The sequence below is a fragment of the Sapajus apella genome, unplaced genomic scaffold (genome assembly GCF_009761245.1).
Source record: "Sapajus apella isolate SASKATOON/1434 unplaced genomic scaffold, GSC_monkey_1.0 scaffold32, whole genome shotgun sequence".
Taxonomy (NCBI): Eukaryota; Metazoa; Chordata; class Mammalia; order Primates; family Cebidae; genus Sapajus; species Sapajus apella.
In genome coordinates this window covers 17747017-17766856 of record NW_022436972.1, presented here as the reverse complement: position 1 = coordinate 17766856, position 19840 = coordinate 17747017, and the positions used below count along the sequence as shown (strand labels likewise).

The 19840-nt window shown below is 34.2% G+C and overlaps 1 protein-coding gene and 1 long non-coding RNA gene across 3 annotated transcripts in view; one reads left to right on the top strand and one right to left on the bottom strand.

Moving 5' to 3' along the window:
• Positions 1-19840, top strand: part of RB1 (RB transcriptional corepressor 1) — a 165947-nt gene that overhangs the window by 61144 nt on the left and 84963 nt on the right. For both annotated transcript variants that reach the window (XM_032294666.1, XM_032294665.1), the window contains exons 12-17: positions 2142-2229; positions 5616-5732; positions 8196-8252; positions 8649-8680; positions 8762-8838; positions 9842-10038. In XM_032294666.1, the coding sequence (XP_032150557.1) occupies positions 2142-2229; positions 5616-5732; positions 8196-8252; positions 8649-8680; positions 8762-8838; positions 9842-10038 (568 nt within the window). The remainder of the gene's footprint in view (positions 1-2141; positions 2230-5615; positions 5733-8195; positions 8253-8648; positions 8681-8761; positions 8839-9841; positions 10039-19840) is intronic.
• On the bottom strand, positions 1880-18403 carry LOC116562425. The gene is made up of 2 exons (XR_004273934.1): positions 18005-18403; positions 1880-2946 (listed from the first exon to the last, which is right to left on the bottom strand). It is a non-coding gene; the product is annotated as an uncharacterized LOC116562425 (long non-coding RNA).

Sequence of the window (19840 nt, the reverse complement as noted above, 5' to 3'; positions counted from 1 at the left end):
ACTGTAAAATGAGAGTAGGAAGTCACCGGAGAGGAGAGTGAGTACTAGATATGAAGGGCCTTATATGCTGTACTCACAGATTTGGACTGTAGCATGTGCATGCTATAGCCTGTGCTGTAAATGGATGTTAAGCAGGAGTAAGAATAAAATCAGACATAATTTTTGCAAGTTCACATGGTAATAGTTTGTTGGGGTGATAGACTGAGGGGAATAAGAAAGAGTGAGGAATAGACCTGTCAATCTGTCTCAGTGGTTCTTAATCAGGTGTGCAAATTAGAATACCCTGAGGAAGTTTTTTTTTTTTCTTTTTAAAAATTGTGTGTCCCGTTCCACTGAGGAATATGCCTAGGCCTTATCACTGCAGACATAGCGTGTGAAAATCTCTGGACTTGTCTATTGCAGCACTGTAGTTGAGAGGTTTTAAAGATCTGAACCAACGGTAGTGGTGACAATGAAGGAGCAATAACAGATTTGATAAATATTTGATGTATTCATACTTAGAATATTGTTCTTAAGGCATTTCTGAAGAAGATACCTAGTAAGCAATAGGATATCCTTTTATAGATTTGGGAATCATCAGGGGAGTTAAAACCGTAAAAATAAATGAGATTGCTTGAAGTGAAGGTGTATCATGGCAAGAGTGGGTGGCTAAGGGCTGAAGCCTATGGAATGCTAGCATTAAGGACTAGATAGAAGTTGTTAGGTTCTAGAGCAGGAGCCCCAGCTCCCCGGCCAGGGACCAGTCTGTGTCCCATTAGGAACCGGCCCATACAGCAGGAAGTGAGTGGTGGGCAGGCAAGCATTACCGCCTGAAGTCTACCTCCTGTCAGATTAGCGGTGGGAACTGCTGTTCTAGTGAATGGGAAAGTATGGTTGGGGACCCCAGAGAGTGAAGCCAACAAAGTTGAGGGAGGGAAGGAGTTTCATTAGGAGCAAGTGTTTCTTCAACAGTGTCAAATGCTTCAAGGAAGCTTAAGTATTAGAACAAATGAGAAAAGTCTTTTGTTTTTACCAGTTGGTCATTTGTGGCTTTAATCGCTGTAGGTTAAGTTTGATTAGTGGACACAGAAGCATATAAAAGCCTCATTGCAATATATTTGAAAGGTGTGGCTGGTGTGGTGGCTCATGCCTGTAATCCCAGCACTTTGGGAGGCCAAGGTGGGTGGATCATCTGAGGACAGGAGTTCAAAACCAGCCTGGGCAACATGGCAAAACCCTGTCTCTACTAAAAATACAAAAATTAGCCAGATGTGGTGGTGAGTGCTTCTAATCCCAGCTACTCAGGAGACTAAGGCAGGAGAATCACTTGAACCCAGGATGCGGAGGTTATAGTGAGCCAAAATCGCACCACTGCAGCCCAGCCTGGGTGACAGAGCAAGACTCCTTCTCAAAAAAAAAAAAAGAAAAAAAAAAAGAAAGGTGAGGAAGTGTAAATACCGGTTTAGGCATGCTTAGCTGAGAGCACTGAGCATATTTTACTAAATAATAGTTGAGGATCTTTTCAGCTGTAAACATTCTACAGTTCTCTGCATAATTGAAGTGTCCCAAATGTTCACCTACTCCAGAGTTGTAACATTGATATTTACCATATATCCCCCACATATGCACACACAGAAAATTATAGAATCAATGGGATCTTAGGAGATTGACCAAATTTTATGCTTTGAAAATGGTGACTTTTAAATGCATCTAGGATCTTAGTATCCTTTCTTCTTGAAGATCTCTGTAAAGAAGAATCGTCTGATTCTTTACTTGAGTTGCTAAATATCTTATTGTCTTTAGTTTGAAAGTGTTTAATATTTGATTGTAGCAATGTTCTCTTGAAACAATACTATTTTGTTGCCAGTTTATATAGTTTCTCCTAAAAATAATGCCACTATTTTGTTGATATATAGTTTTATTGGTAAGTAAGTATATCCATTCTATAGCTATAAACTTATCAGTGTGAATACTTATTTTCCTAAAGATTTAAGCAAAATGTAATTTCTTATAAACCACAGTCTTATTTCAGGGGACTTAAAGATAAGTGGGAGGCAGTGTATTTAAAGATACGTTTAACTTGGGAAATAGATAACATTTCATTTTTTCATTTTTTCTCTCCCTTCATTGCTTAACACATCTTCCTATTTTTTCCCCTCTAGGACTGTTATGAACACTATCCAACAATTAATGATGATTTTAAATTCAGCAAGTGATCAGCCATCAGAAAATCTGATTTCCTATTTTAATGTAAGCCAAATGTGAAACATTATTTATTGTAATATATTGGCAAAGAAACTTGAAATTAAAAGTTAAAGTACTAAGTTCTTTTTAAAACACTTATCTCCTAACATGTAGTTATTCATAATCTTTTCTTGCTTTTTTAATCCTACAAATTAGATATTATTAGTAGCATTGTTTCATTTATACAGTGTTATTTTAAAAAATTTTATATTCTTGCAACTTATGCCCACTTCTTAGATAAATTTTTTTCTTCTTCAGATATATTCTTTGATAAACACTTTAGTGATATTAATTTGGGATGAACTTTTTGAGTTTTTGTTTTGTTTTGTTGGTCTGAAATTTTCTTTACCCTTATTTTTTGTGAAATAGCTTTGCTGGATCTTCAATTCCATGGTTGACGTTTACTTTTTAAACTCCTATAAGTTAAAAGATATTACATTCCATGGATCCCATTTTTTCTAATTAAAAAGTCTTCTGTCAATCAATCTAATTGTTGTTCCTTTATAGTTAATCCATCGTTTTTTCTCTGGTTACTTTTAAGATCTTTTCTTTGAATGTAGTGTTAGATAGGACTTAACATTCGCCATACCCCTACAATCTTTTTAATCCAATATTTAACCCATTTTTATTTACAATTCTTACCTGGCCCTGTGAGCATTGTAGTTTGCAACTCCTGTTAGACCCTGAGTTTGATATCTAAAGGCATCTGTTACCCTCTCTCCCCTGAAGACAAGGAGAGAGAAAGAGAGAGAATGAAACTATCATCTATATTGCTTGCTTACTCCTTCACTCCTTACTTAAACTCAGATGAGGGCTGGGACCCACTGAAATGTTCATCCACTGAAATTGAACATAGGGCCAGGAGACCTACTAAAATTTGACTAATTTCAGCAACTGTGCTTTTTGTAGTTGTTAACAATTCATTCGTTGCCATAACATGTCTGTGATTTTGTCATAATCTGTTGTCATCTCTTGCTATGTTCCCCTAGGAATTAGCAAAGTAATTTCTGTCATAATATTCATAATTGTTTTGGCTCAGAATTGATTTTGTTTGTCCAACATACATAAAGTTGCTTTTGTTTATGAGTTATCTATAGCACAAGAATATATGCCAAAACATATGTACCCAATTACTTAAACCTTTTAGCAAGAGAGAATGAAATAATTTAAAAGAATGATAAGCTCTTTCTTCTGATATCATTTTGAATACTTTCTTCAATATTTGGAGTATGTAGGAGCTCTTTTTTATTTTAAAAAACTTCTGCCCCAAAGACATTTTTTTTAAACTTGGAAACTATATGATCTTTATTTATGTTTTTATATAGTTTCTTAACCCTCACTCCCCTCATTCCCTCCTCCCTCTAGTAGTCCCCAGTGTCTATTGTTGCCATCTTTATGTCCATAAGTACCCTATATTTAGCTCCCACTTATTAGTGAGAACATACAGTATTTGGCTTTCTCTTTCTGTTAATTTGTTTAGGATAATGACCTCCAGCTACACCCATGTGGCTGCAAAGGGCATGATTTTGTTCTTTTTATGACTGTATAATACTCCATGGTGTATAAGTACCACATTTTCTTTATCCAATCCATCATTGATGGGCACCTAGGCTAATTCTATATCTGCTATTGTGAATAGCACAGCAGTGAACATATGAGTGCATGTGAAAGACATTTTCCAGAGCTCAATTTAAAGCTTAACTTTTAATTAAGCTTAAAAGCTTAATTATGTAGATGATAAGCTGTATATCTCAAAGTGAATGTGTCTTGATGGTCATTATGCTTTTCCTTCATTTTACTTCTTTATTAGTCCAAGTTTCTTCATTTTTAAAATTAATGCCATCTTCCCTCCATGTAAAATCTTAGAAGCTATGAACATTTTAATGGACATTTTGGCAACAATTCTTTCATGACAGGAAATGCTTGTTATATGTTTCTAAGATTTGTGTGCTGTTTTTTTTTTTTTTTTTTTCTCTTCAGAAATATAGAATTACTGATATTCTAGAATGTGAAAATGTTGAAAGACAATGCACATTACAAAGAAAATTATAATCTTAATTTTACTTTATTTTTTTTTTTTTTGAGACAGAGTTTCACTCTGTTGCCTAGGCTGAGTGCAGTGGCACAATCGTGGCTCACTACAACCTCCACATCCTGGGTTCAGGTGATTCTTAGCCTCAGCCTCCCAAGTAGCTGGGATTACTGGATCCTGCCACCACATCTAGCTAATTATTGTAATTTTTGCAGAGATGGTGTACAATGGTTCCCAGGCTGGTCTTGAACTCCAGACCTCAGGTGATCTGACCACCTCAGTTTCCCAAAGTGCTGGGATAACAGGCATGAGCCACTGTGCCTGGCCATAATCTTCATTTTACAAACTTTATTTTCTAATGTATATTTTGAATGTGTTCTGTGTAGAAAGGATAAAAAATAGAATAAATCTTTGTAGCTGGTGAGAATCATGGTGTGATTACTTTTAATATATCATAATATGAATTATATATTATCATATGCATTTTAATACATCTTATGATGTGTTTTCATTATTAAAGTTGAATAACCTCACTCCAAATGATACACGTGTTGGAATTTCTTTTGCAACTATTTCCCTATCTTGTATTTCTGAAAATGTAATTAAATGATTTAGCTAATTCGTAACTCTTTCAAAGCACATTTTAAAATTAGGAAATGGGGCGGGCACAATGGCTCATACCTGTAATCCCAGCACTTTGGGAGGCCAAGGTGGGTGGATCATCTGAGGTCAGGAGTTCAAGACCAGCCTGGCCAACATAATGAAACCCCGTCTCTACTAAAAATATAAAAATTAGACAGGCATGGTGGCACATACCTGTAATCTCAGCTACACAGGAGGCTGAGGCAGGAAAATCACTCGAACTTGGAAGGAAGAGGTTGCAGTGAGCTGAGATCGTGCCATTGCACTCCTGCCTGAGTGACAGAGTGAGACTTCATCCAAAAAAAAAAAAAAAAAAAAAAAAAAAAAATTAGGAAATGGTATCAAGTTCAGGTCTTGGTTTTATTTCATTTGCTTTTTTGGAAGCAACATCCATCCCAATATAACTCTTAATTAAAGACATTTTATGAGAATGTGTGAGGCTCTTTTTGATTGATGGAAAACTTAACAAAGTTGCTCTTCTCTAGCCTAGTGGCAGAAAATTTAGATTAGGGTTTTTTAGTTGTACTCTAGTATTTTTTGGTCATTAACATTCAGTGAAATTATATTGTCTGCTTATGTTCAATAGCTGTGTTTACCTAGTTATTGTGGAAGTGTTTCCACAGTTTAATAAACAATTTTAAAAGTCATATATCATGGAGCAGAAAATATTAATTCTGATGATATCCTCGACATTGATTTCCATTTTTATCTCCTAAAGAACTGCACAGTTAATCCAAAAGAAAGTATACTGAAAAGAGTGAAAGATATTGGTTACATCTTTAAAGAGAAATTTGCTGAAGCTGTGGGACAGGGATGTGTTGAAATTGGATCACAGGTAACTTGAATTCATTTTAATTAGTGTCACTATAGTATAATATTGTTAAAAGCAGCATCTTTCCAGTTTGTATAAATACTCTAACGGTATTTTACTACTAGTATAAAATACTGGCAGATACTATATTCCTGTTGCTTGTGTATGCTGCTATTTATGGGAAATTACCTCCCATCCCGTTATAAAAACTATGTAATAAAGGAACATATATCAATTGTAGAAATTTTAGAAAATACAACTAAGAAAAAAGTTAAAATCTTTGATATTACTGAATTTTTGATTTTGCTTTAACTTCAACATGTATGACTGTTCATGTATGCATATTCTAATGTGAATAGGATTATTAATGCCATTTCTCAGTGATATGATTATTATTCCAGGAAATCTAAAGCTAATATAATAGGGAAGAGTATGGGCCATGGAGTTATAGCCCTGGGTTTATATTTGGTTCTACCTTTGTTGATCTTGGACATGTCATTTAACTTTTCTGAGATTCAGGTTTTGTTGTGTGGCATTAATGAGGATAATGTACAAAAATATATAGGAAAACTGTAGTCCACCGTACACATTTATTTCAGTATAGTGAGGTTATATTTTGATGCCATCAGTATTTAAACATCTATATTTAATGGTTCTTTTTGATTATATAGCCACAGGCCACTTAACAACAGGGGTATGTTCTGACAAATGGATCCTTAGGCAATTTTGTTGTGTGAACATTGCAGAGTATACCTATGCAAACCTAGATGGTATAGCCGATTGTACATCTAAGCTGTATGATATAGCCTATTTGTTCCTAGGCTACAGACCAGTACAGCATGTGTACTGAATACTGTAGATAATGGTAACATAATGTGTTACCATTTGTGTATCTGATCATATCTAAACAGAAAAGGTACAGTAAAGAGACAGTATAAAAGAAAAATGGAACACCTGCACAGAGCACTTCCTATGAATGGAGCTTACAGGACTGAAAGTTGCTCTGGATGAGTCATTGAGTGAGTGGTGAGTGAATGTGAAAGGCCTACAACATTACTGTACACTATTGTAGACTTTATAAACACTACACTGAGGCTAAACTAATTTCATAAACATGTTTTCTTTTTTCCATAGTAAATTAATCATAGCTCACTGTAACATTTTTACTTTATAAATCTTCAGTTTGTAAAACACTTTTGACTCTTACAATAAAACTTAGCTTAAAACACAAACACATTGTACAGCTGTACAAAAATATTTTCTTTCTTTACAATCCTTATTCTATACTTTTTTATTTAAATTTTTTTTCAATTTCATAAACATTTTTGCCAAAAACAAAGACAAACACACACACATTAACCAAGGCCTACACAAGGTCAGGATTAACAATACCACTGTCCTCTGCCTTCAAATTTATCATCTCCTATGATGATGATGCTGTCTTCTGGAATATCTCCTGAAGGAGCTGCCTGACAGTGTTTTAGAGATAACATTTTTTTTTTCACAAGTAGGAGGAGGATGCTCTAAAATAATAAAAAGTATAGTATAATAAATACATAAACCAGTAACATATCCATTATCAAGTATTATGTACTAGACATGATTGTATGTACTGTACTTTTATATGACTGGCAGTGCAGTAGGTTTATTTACATCAGCATCATCACAAGGGTGTGAATAATGCATTGCACTACAACATTACACTAAGCAGTAGGAATTTTTCAGCTCCATATAATCTTATGGGACCACTGTTATATATACAGTCAGTTATTGACCAAAAACATTGTTATGCAGTGCATGATTGTATAAGAGACTTTTGCTCTTAATTTGAAATGAAATAATATGGTATGTGTTTATATCTCTAAAATTTGGTTATTCTTTCAAATAATGGGAACTTATTTTTTGGTTAAAACTTTTTGCTGATACGGTCAATTTGATCTGATTTTTGCCTGTATCCGTTTTACTAAATTTATGGACAAAGACTGTTCTCGTAATCCTAGAGAACCATCTTGAAAATACATGTTCTAGGTCATGAGAAATGTTATAGAAGTTACATAAAGTGCTTAAAATAGTACTGGGCACATAACCTATCTTTAGTATGAATGATATAGACTGAAATGGAATTAAGGAAATCCAGGTACTGGACCTACCGTCTTGTTAATTTACTTGAGAATGTTAATCACCACTTCAGACTTGAGTTTTAGACAAGCTAGCTTTTCTCTTGGCAGCCATATTTCTAAGAAGGGTGAGAACTGTGTTTTAAGAAAATGCTTTTTAAAAAATTAGTAATTGTCAGCTGGGTATAGTGGTGCATTCATGTAATCCCAGACTCTTGGAAGGCCAAAGCAGGAGGATCTCTTGAGCACAGGAGTGTGAAGGCCAGCCGGGGCAAAACAATGGGACTCCATCTCAAAAAAAAAAAAAAAAATTAGTAATTGTGATTTTCTGAAATAGCAGACTCTAATTTTCCTTTTTGTTTGTTTGTAGCGATACAAACTTGGAGTTCGCTTGTATTACCGAGTAATGGAATCCATGCTTAAATCAGTAAGTTAAAAACAATATAAAAAAATTTCAGCCAGGCATGGTGGCTCATGCCTGTAATCCCAGCACTTTGGGACGCCAAGGTGGGTGGATGACAAGGTGAAGAAATCGAGACCATCCTGGCCAACATGGTGAAACCCTGTCTCTACTAAAAGTACAAAAATTAACTGGGAATGGTGGTGTGTGCTTGTAGTTCCAGCTACTTGGGAGGCTGAGGCAGAAGAATCGCTTGAACCCTGGAGGCAGAGGTTGCAGTGAGCCAAGATCACACCACCATACTCCAGCCTGGCAACAGAGCAAGACTCTGTCTCAAAAAAAAAAAAATAATAATAATTCAATGCTGACACAAATAAGATTTCAATTAAACTTCTTCTTCTTCTTTTTAATTATCTATTTCAGGAAGAAGAACGATTATCCATTCAAAATTTTAGGTAAATTTTTTACTTTTAGTAAAACAATTTTTTCTTTTTATAAAAGTAAATATTTTGTAACTTTTTTCTTTTTTCCTTTAGCAAACTTCTAAACGACAACATTTTTCATATGTCTTTATTGGCGTGTGCTCTTGAGGTTGTAATGGCCACATATAGCAGTAAGTTAAATTTTTGTAAATAAACATTTTGTTTAAAGTTAAAATGTGGTGTGTTTCTTTGGTAGGGGCAGGGGGACAGTGTGAGGTTAAGGAGAAGGAATGCTTATTTTAGATCACTATATACCGAAGAACGTAATTGGTCATTATAAGCCATTTAAGAGGCTTATTTGAAATATCTGAGGTCATCTTGGGGATAGTATTTCACTAGGCTCCTCTTCTGAGTATACTGAATCCAGAAAAGGTACCTTTTGAAATCCCTCCGAAGACCTGTGAGATTGTAAAGTGCCCAAGGAGTATTGAAAAGTGACCTCGACTGATATGGAAGCCCTGCTATAACCTTCATGGTTATAAAACTAAAGATTGAAGCTAGAATCCACCAGATAAATAGAACAAAGGCCAATTACAGTGTTTTTAAAAATATGAATATATATCACTTTGCAAATTACATTGCAAATGTTAAAAGAAAGTTTTGCTTGCAGAAAGAAAAGGAACATTTGTGTAAGGATGCAAAACAGAGTAAAAGAGGAACTTTTAGTTTCCTTATTAGTAAACAAATAAGGAAAACTGTGAATCCTCATTAATAATCAAGAAATGCATATTTTAAAGAGATACCATTTTCTAACTAATGAAATTAGCAAAATCTTGAAGAATCTCTCTCTCCTCTTACCAAGGATTAATGAGAATTAAAATGGATATGCTAATGAATGGCTGGTAAGATACTAAACCTGTTCCTGATGTAAGTTTAGGGTATTTAAACATTTGCAAATTTGAGATAAGCTATAAGCCCTTTCTCTAGGAAAAAGATACATGTGTATACACTCAAAAATTGGAAGGCTATTTCTTCTGAGTCTGTAGACTCTAAAATAAAAAATTATGCTCTAAATAAAAATTGTTTAACCTTTCTACTGTTTTCTTTGTTTGATATGACCTTCCAAAAAACTACCTAGCTCAAGGGTTAATATTACATACCTAAGTTACATTTTTTTTTTTTTTCCATTTTTAGGAAGCACATCTCAGAATCTTGATTCTGGAACAGATTTGTCCTTCCCATGGATTCTGAATGTCCTTAATTTAAAAGCCTTTGATTTTTACAAAGTGATTGAAAGTTTTATCAAAGCAGAAGGCAACTTGACAAGAGAAATGATAAAACATTTAGAACGATGTGAACATCGAATCATGGAATCCCTTGCGTGGCTCTCAGTAAGTAACTAGCTAAATAATTGAAGAAATTCATTCATATGCATTTGGCTAACAGATTATCTGTGAGTGAGAGGTGTTTCTTAACATCTACCTGAAGAACAAATAGACAATTAAATGAATAATGTTATTTCAGCCTATAGCCCAAGAATCAAGTGGAATATTAAAATGGAGCTTTATTTGAGTGCCCTAAACCATCTAATACAGCACAGTGATTTATTTAAGAATAGCTTTTCTTAAAATATGGTACTTTAAAACAAAACAGAATTCTTTGAAGTATTTAGGTAATTTATTTAAAATATGGTGCTTTATTTGAAAATGTACATGTCTGCCCTTAAATTGTGAGATTATGAGATTTAGATTATTAAAAAGTACATTTTTTTCTTGTTCAACTTAGTAGGATTCATTTTTTCCCATTATTAAAGTATAATACTATTGTTCAATTATAGGTACTTGTTCAATCATTATGGGGCACAGATTGTATTGTCTAGGATTCTCTTTATAACATTATAACCATTGATAAGGCTTTTGTTTAATAAAGGTGGCAATTTGAGGTTATGCTCTTCAAATCTGCATAGTTGGATAATACTTTGTGAATCATCAGATTTGTAGATTAATGGTTTCTTTTAAAACTGTGTTGCATGCTAAGTATATATCTTTAATTTGTATCAGCATGTAGAAATGGTAGTTAAAAATTAAGACTTTAGGTATCCTACAATCCTAATTTGCACATGTAACATTAGTTTTAGTTTTCTTATGTTTTGAATTTTTAATGACTAAGAGATAATTTATTTCTTAGTGTTTTCTTATATTGCCATATAGACAGAGTGAATAGAGGAGAGAAGCATGGGGAATTGATAGAATGTTACACTCCTATTATTGAATTTGGTAACTACTTACACTTGATAAGAAAAGGAGTAATTAGAAGACAACTTTCTGAATCTGGGGAATTAAGTGAAAGCAAAAATAAATAAATAGATAAGTAAATAAAATAAGCACATAGAGTACTTTTTAAAGGCTTATGTGTCCTCTACTCCCAGAAATTGATATTGCAATATTACTGTGTCATCTGAAAGTAACTATTATTTATTTTAGATAATTAATTTTATTTCCATCAACACATATTTATTGAACATCTGCCATATGCCTTGAATTGAGAGAGACATTGTGAGGATACAAAAAAGATAAAGGCTTGGAAAATTGTGTAGAAAGTATTAGAAATTTACTCTTTAAAAATTGCTCGTACTCAAGCCTGTTTAGCTCAGTTTTTCAGGGCTTCTAAACAATATTCCTTTATTTTTGAGAGCTTTTGGAGAAAAAGTGACAAGCCCAAAGTTTGGAAAAGAGTATAATCGATTTACAATAGGAGACGTGGCAGTCATAAGCCTCTGAATTTAAATATTAAATGTGATATCTCTGGCATGTGAAACTATAACATTCAAAGTGCCAGATTCCTTGGGAGTGTGGAAAACCTAATGGTGCTTCTCCCTTGGAAATGCCATAGGAAGCCCACAACTGCTAACACTTACCATTTTGGTACAAAAGCAGACAGTTCCAGCAGGCTCTCTAAAGAAAAACTCATTGTAACTTATTAATATACTGTGCAAAGTATCTGTTTTGAGCTTTCGACTAATCCAAGTAAAGGAATATGAAGGGATTGTAAATAACAAAATGTCCATTGATAGACCATCCTGTACCAGTAGATTTCTGCTTGTTGAATATGTAAAATAGGGTAATTCACTGACTTGTTTTAGTATTTTGTGTGCCTTAGATTTCCTTTTTAAAACATGTATATTTTTGTGAGCCTAAGGTTTCTTATAAGTATATAAATAAGTGATTGTTTATTGCTTCAGCTGCTTCAATAAAATATTTACTAGTATTGGACTATCAGGAATACATCCTTGCGGGATTGTTTTAGATTTTAGGCCTTAGCTTCCACTAGAAATTATTTCTTCACCAGATTTAATGGATAGTTTTATGGCCCTTTATGCATCCACTCATCTATTCATTCTTCGAGTCTATATTTATTGAATGCCTGCAAAATCTAAGTGTCACTTTTGTTTTTCTTTGAATCACCACCTGTACCATAGTAAACTTGAAGAATAAAAACTACCCTCAGAAATATTTTAAAAAGAAATAGCAAAGTATCTTCAAAATAATCCATGGTAATATATGCAGTAATTCAAATTGACCTGTCTCTCAGTAGGTTTCTTAACAATCTAAACTTGAAACATCAATGTTAATTTTTGGGACTACTGGGATTTGTGACAGCTTGTTGCAGTTTACCAAAACAAGTATATGAAAGTATCTAGTATCAACTGAAATGTTTCCATTCCATTGTTGTAATTAGCATCATGAATGAACTTTCTAAACTGATCGCCCCACTGTGGGAACCAAACTGGATTCCTACCTTGTTGGATGCTCTTTCCTGATTTTAACAATTTACCATCCCCTTCTCTGCGGTGATTTTTTTAAAGCTTATTCAATGTTCTGCAGCAATGTGATTGCATGCTGGCTACACTGTTTTTAGAATGCTCTTTCTCATGAAGCAAGGAAATAAATTTGTTTAAAATAAGAAATAACATCCAAAAAAAAAAAAAACCTGTTTTAGACGTTTTGTCTCCTGCTTAGTTTTTTTTTCAACATTTTTAAATGTCAGCAGTTATAAGTGTGCATGATTTCTTGATGGTTCCTGAAACCATTTCAAGGAATTTGCAAAGTAAAAACTATTTTCATATTACTATTATATTAAGATGTTATTTACCTTTTCCAGTATGTTGACATTTAAACTGATTATGTGAAGCTGTTGGCACCTTTGCACAAATCGAGGCAGTGACATGAAACTGGCTAGTAGTCATTGTAATCTTCACCACTGCACATTTTCAGTTAAAGAAACAAAACATAACATGTCAGTTTCATTTAAGAATGTCCTTGATGAAGCAGTAAAAGACATTTTATTAAATCTCCACTCTTATGTCTTTTTAATATTCAATGTGATGAAATTAAAATATGTAGCAAGTTGCATACCAAATTATGATAGTTGTCTTGAGGAAAAATAGTTATTTTGTTGGTTGAGTTGTGAACTGAACCAGTCACTCTTTTCATGAAACACATGTTTTACTTGTAAGACTGATAAGCAGTTGCGTTTATTCATACTTGGGTATGTGGTAGATTCTTAAAAATGAGCAAAGTGAGCCTGTCACTTCAAGGAAAACAACTGACAGTAAAGGTTGCCAATGATAAATTTTGTGTTTTCAAGTAAAAATTAGATTTTTAGAAACTTGTATCCACCACTGAAAGCTTGACAGATTCCTAATATATTAAAGACTTTTCTGATAAAATCAGTAGTGATATCAATGAATGTGATTTTTAAAATACTGTATACAGAGATTTGTAAACATTTAGAAGGACTATTGTAATTCAGTGAACTAGTATTTCCAATTGACCAAATACATAATTATAAAATCATTCATGGGTAAGAGATTCATCAAAAGTTCAAGATGAACCAATGGATTTTAAGGTATTAAAATACGAAAAGAATATTTCTGTTCAGTGATATTGTTTCCAGTTCCACCCTATAACTAACCTTTAAGAAACTATGACTTGTTGAGTTTTGTTGTAGTGTCAGAAAGCAATCACCATAATTACCTGAAAAGGCTATGCAATACTCCTCCTCTTTCTATCTGAGGCCAGATTTTTCTTTGTATATTTCAACCAAAACAGCATATTGCAACAAAGTAAATGTAGAAGCAGATATGAAAATTCAGATCTTTTCTATTATGCCAGCTAGTAAAGACATTCAGAAGATTATAAAACAGTGCTATTGTTCTATATTTTTTGTTTTGAAGAATGTGGTTATTTTTCATTTAAAAAATTATTTATGTTAACATAATGGGTTTATTGTTTAAAATAAATATTCTTAAATTTTCTCAAGTTTTGTTTGAGCCTCAATATCCTTTAATGTAAAAAAAGCTATTAGCTATTTTATGCTTCTTAGTGGAAGAATATATGATCACCTTGAAAATATGTTGAAAGAAGCCAGTCACAGAAAACCAAAATTATATAAATTCATTTATATGAAATGTCCACAATAGGCAATTCAGTAGAGATAGGAAGTAGATTATTGGTTGCCTAAGGCTGATGGGGAGGACTAGGGGTTTGGAGGATGGTGGCTGGAGAGTTTCTGAGATAATGAAAATGTTGTAAAATTGACTCATTATTATAGTCTATTTTATAACATTTTTATCATCTCTGTGAATATACTAAAAACCATTGAATTCTACACATTAAATGAGTGAATTGTGTGGGTTGTAATTTTTAAAAATTTCTGATTTACTTAAATTTTAAATAAATTAAGATTTAATATAAAGTAAATATTAATTTATTTAACCCACATGAACAAAAGCTTTTGGAGTCCTTAGTAATTTTAAGAATATAAAAGGGTTTTGAATCCAAAAAGTTTGAGAACCCTTGTCTATATTCTCTTCTCCATTCAGACTTGTCTTTCACTCACACAATTGCGTTTGTTTTTGCCTGTTCTTGAGTCTTAAAATGCTTTCCTCTGCCTTTCTGTTGACCAGATTTTAAGGTTCATTTTGCCTTTCCTGATCATCCTAGTCTATAGTCATTCTTCCCTTATTTAGTCTTAAGCAGTTTATTATTGATATACTTAATAGTCATTTATAAACTTAATATTTTACTGTATGTGCATATCTCATGTTAAATTCATGTAAAGTACTTAAAACAATATCTGACATTGTATTATAAAATGTAGCAATTAATTACATAAGGGTAAAGGACAGAAAGGAGTCAACTTATGATGATATCCAGGCTTCTGGCTTATATAACTTAAGTGGTAGTAGTGTCATTCATTAAAATAAGATACTTAGAATTGGATGAGATTTGCTTGGGAAGATGAATTCCATTTGATTGAGTTTGAAGTACTTATAGGTCATTTAAACAGAGGTGTCAAGTAGCAATTGGATATGTGTGTCTGGCGCTTAGGAAAGAAATTTAGGCTAAGATTATGGACTTGAGAGCTGCCATACATGTGTAATAAAAAATGCCACTCTATTGACAGTTTATCTTGTGCTAGGTACTTTGATGAGCACTTCTTAAATTTAATTTTCATAATAATCCATGAGGTAGTATTACCCTAGATCAGGAAATGAATGCTTAGAAAAGTTTAATAACTTGCCCTAGACCACACAAACTCAGTGGCAAGATCTGTGATTTGAACCCAGGTCTTTCTAGCACTAAAGCTATTAATTCTTATGCTTTGCTGAGTAACGGAGTTTGGAAAAGGGATAAGATCACTTAAGGGGAGAATGTAGTACGAGAAAAGAAGGCTAAAGATAGAATGCTGAGGAGCTCCAACATTTAAAGGATGGACAGAAAAGAGAAGCCTGTGCCTACGAAAGAGATTGAAATAGAACAGCAAGGGAAGATAAGAGGAAAATCAGAAGTGGTATCATAGAGAGAACAGCCAGGTGCAATGGCTGCCACCTGTAATCCCAGCACTTTGGGAGGCTGAGGCAGGCAGATCGCTTCAGGCCAGGAGTTCGAGACTAGCCTGACCAATATGACAAAAACCTGTCTCTACTAAAAATGCAAAGATTAGCTGGGCGTGGTGGCACATAGCTATAATTCCAGCTACTCAGGAGGCTGAGGCATGAGAATCCCTTGAACCCGGGAGGTGGAGGTTGTGTGAGCCAAGATCATTCCATTGCACTCCAGCCTCGGTAACAGAGTGAGGCTCTGTCTCAAAAAAATAAATAAATAAATAAAAATTTAAAAAAAGAAAAAAGGGAATTACAAAGTCTGAGTGAGTGCTTGCTGTTTCAGATAAGAGCTGAAAAGTTTTAGCAAAAATGAAGTCACTGGTGACAGTGACAGGAACCGTTAAATGAAGAGGTGGGGATAGGATGAGATGTGAATGAGAGATAAAGTGGACACAGTGATAACAGATGATATTTACTAAAAGTTTTGCCTGTGAAGAGAAATAAAGATATAACAGAAGTAAAGATACAGCTTGATGTGTGTGAAGTGGAGGAAATATATGTATATATATTTTTAATGAGAAAGGGATTAAATATTGATGGAAAAGAGCCATTAGGAGTGTTCTCTATTGCAGGATTACAAATTAATGGCTTTAAACAACTATTTTGTTTTGCTCATTATTTTATGGGTCAGGAATTTGGGGAGAACTTGATTGGGTGATTTGTCTCTATATGTCATCAGCAGGTGTCTGGAGCTACAGGGTATACTTCCAAGATGCTTCTTCACTAACAAGTTTGGCATCTTACTACTCCTTGGTGCACACTCAGCTCTCTTCCTCCCATCCTCCCTCCCTAGAGTGGTTAGAATGTTGAGCTTTGGAGTTTTCACCTGCAGAGAGAAGATAGGAGATTTGTTGGAAAGTAGAGGTTCTAAGAAACAGGATATTTGGCAGGGTGCAGTATCTCATGCCTGTAATCCCAGCACTTTGGGAGGCCAAGGTGAGAGGATTGCTTGAGTTTAGGAGTTCAAGACCAGCTTTGGCAACAGAGGGAGACCCTGTCTCTACAAATAATTTTAAAAATGAGCCAGGTGTAGTGGCCCACGCCTGTGGTCCTAGCTACTTGGGAGGCTGAACTGGGAGAATCGCCTGAGCCTGGGACGTTAAGGCAGCAGTGAGCTGTGATTGTACCACAGCACTCCAGCCTGGGTGGCAGAATGAGACCCTGACTCAAAAATAATACAAAACAAAACAAAACAATGCAAACAAAAAGTAAAAGGATATTTCATAAAATCATTCATTTATTAAATAATGAAGTTTAACTTAATGAGTTTAATGAAGTTTAATAGGTATAGTAGGACTAACAATGAGAGTGAAAGTGTAGGAGGTTATAGTCAAAGAGATGTTTCACCTTAGTATTTCCAGAGACAGAACATTTCTGGGTAGTTTACTGTATTCTAATAAATGATCTTGGGAGTGCATGAGGAGGTCAAGAAGCCAAAAATTACAATGAGCGAGAGCCCAGGACATGTAGTGAGGAGGAATGTTAGTGAACTAAGGACTAAGGTTTTTAATGCTTAAGAGCAGTAACCAAGAGATAAGTGAGACCAAGAGATAAATGGGGCAAAGGGTTAGAGAGGTCCTCAAAAGAAAACTCCTGGCTCACTTAAAAAAACAAATCTCTCTCACAATACCTAATCCAGTCTCTAACACATAGAATTTAGGTGCATAAACCATTAGATTTGTAATGTCCTTTGATGAATTTACTCCTTTAATCATTATGAAATGACCCTCTAGTAATATTGTTTGCTCTGAAAACTACTTGTGCCCAATACTAGTAAAGCCATTCCAGCTTTCTTTTCATTAATATTAACATGGCATATTTTCCCCATTCCTTTATTTATATGTGTCTTTATTCTTAAAGAACTGATTTTCTTATAGGCAGCATATAGTTGGGTGTTGCTTTCTTAAATCTAGTCTAGGAAAATCTACCCTTTAATTTGGATGTTTAGGTTTAAATTTAATGTGACTATTGATATAGTTGGGTTTAAATTCTCCATCTTATTATTCATTTTCTATTTTTCTCATCTTCTTTTTCTCCCTTTTCTCTTTTTCTGCCTTCTTTTGGATTGAATTTTTAAATCTGTTTTATCTCCTTTCTAGGCTTAACTGTCTATATTTCTTTGTTTTATTTTGTAATTGGTGTCTTTTGATTTACAGTATGCATCTTTAAGCTTTCATAGTCTTTAAATAGTATTACACTACTTCATATATAGTATAAGAATCTTAGAACAGTATATTTCCATTTTCAAATCCTTTTCCAACCTTTGGGCTGCTGTTGTCGTACATTTTGTTTCAGAAGTTATAAACTCCACAATACATTGATATTATTTTTCTTTTAAACCACCAATTGTCTTTTAAAGAGAGTTCAAAACAAAAGAAAAAAGATGTTTTGTTTAATTGCATATTTACCTTTCTAGTGCTCTTCATTCCTTGTGTAGATCCACATTCCTTTTGTTTTCCTTCTGACTATAAAACCTTTTTTTTTTTTTTTTTTTTTTTTTTGACATTTCTTAGACAGGTGCAGTGGCTCATACATGTAAACCCAATACTTTAGGAGGCTGAGGTGGGAGGATCTCTTGAAGCCAGGAGTTCAAAACCAGCCTGGGCAACAAAGCAAAACCCTGTCTCTATTCTTAGAAAACAAACAAAAATACATTTCTTGTGGTGCAGATCTACTAGTGATGAATTCTTCCAGCTTTTATGTCTGGAAAAAAACATTTTATCTTTATTTTTAAAAGATATTTTGCTGGGTATTGAATTCTAGGTTGATAATCTTTTGTTTTTTTTGTTTTTTTTTGTTTGTTTTTTTTTTTTTGAGTGCTTTAAAAATGTTGCCGCACTGTCTTCTGCTTTGCCTTTCTCATTTTTTCCCTTTTTCCCCTTTTTCTCCTTTTCCCCCTTTTCCCCTTTCTCCTTCCCTTCCCTTTTCTTTCTTTTTTTCTTTTTTTTTTTTTTTTTTTTTTTTTTTGAGATGGAGTCTTGCTCTTTCGCCCAGGCTGGAGTGCAGTGGCATGATGCTGGCTCACTGCAACCCCTGCCTCCTGGGTTTAAGCGATTCTCCTTCCTCGGCCTCTTGACTGCCTGGAACTATAGGTGCATACCACCATGCCTGGCTAATTTTTGTATTTTTGTTAGAGATGGGGTTTTGTCATGTTGGCTAGGCTGGTCTTGAACTCCTTATCTCAGATGACCCACCCACCTTGGCCTCCCAAAGTGCTGGGATTACAAGTGTGAGCCACCATGCCTGGCCTTGTTCTTTTTTTGCTGTATTTTTTTCCTGCATGTTTTTCTTTCTGTATTTCATGTTAAATACCTTCTATAGCAATGTCTTCAAGTTTCTTTGTTTTTTTCTTCTGAGGTGTCTAATCTGCTACTAATCTCATCTATTGTATTTCTAGTCTTACTGTATTTTTCATTTCTAGAAATTTGATTTGAGTCCTTTTATATCTTTCATATCTATCTTTATTCTGTTTATGCTTTTCTTTACCATCTTGAACATATGGAATATATACATTTTTTAATGTCCCCTTCTACTAAGCCTAGTGCCTGTGTCTTTTTAGGTCTGTTTCTTTTGACTGATAGTTCTCTCTCTTTTTTTAAGAGTAATATTTTTTCTGCTTTTTTGTCTGCTTGGTGGTTTTTTGGTTGGATGCCAGATACTGTGAATTTTGCTTTAGTGAGTCCTGAATTTTCTTATTCCTTTCATTATCCTTGACCTGTGTTTTGGAACACAATTATCTGGAAATAATTTGACTCTTTTAAGGCTTCATTTATTTATCCAGTTTTTGTTTTTGGACACGGAGCAATCTTTAATCAATCACTAAATTTCCAGGCATTGCTCTTCTGAGTACTCTACTGAATGTCCCATATATTACAAGGTTTTTCCACTCTGGTTAGTGGAAAGCAGAACTCTTCCTGGCCCTGTGTCAGCTCCTGGAAGGATTCTACTCCTCCCCATGGTTATTCCCTGGCTTTTAGTATCCTCACATGCATGATCTGATCGGTACTCAGCTAAAGACTCAAGCTTAACCCTCTGCAGACCTGTGGAGCTCTCTTTTTGTAGCTGTCTTCTCTCTAATAGTCTGCCCTGGTAATTTTAGTTTGCCTTGGCATCTCTGATTTCTCAACTCTGTTTCTTCAACTGGGGGACCACTGGGCTGCATTCCAGTTTCTTATCTCTGCACTGTGGCCTGTAAACTGTCTCTAGGCAGGAAGCTGTGGCAATAACGAGGCTCACCATTTGTT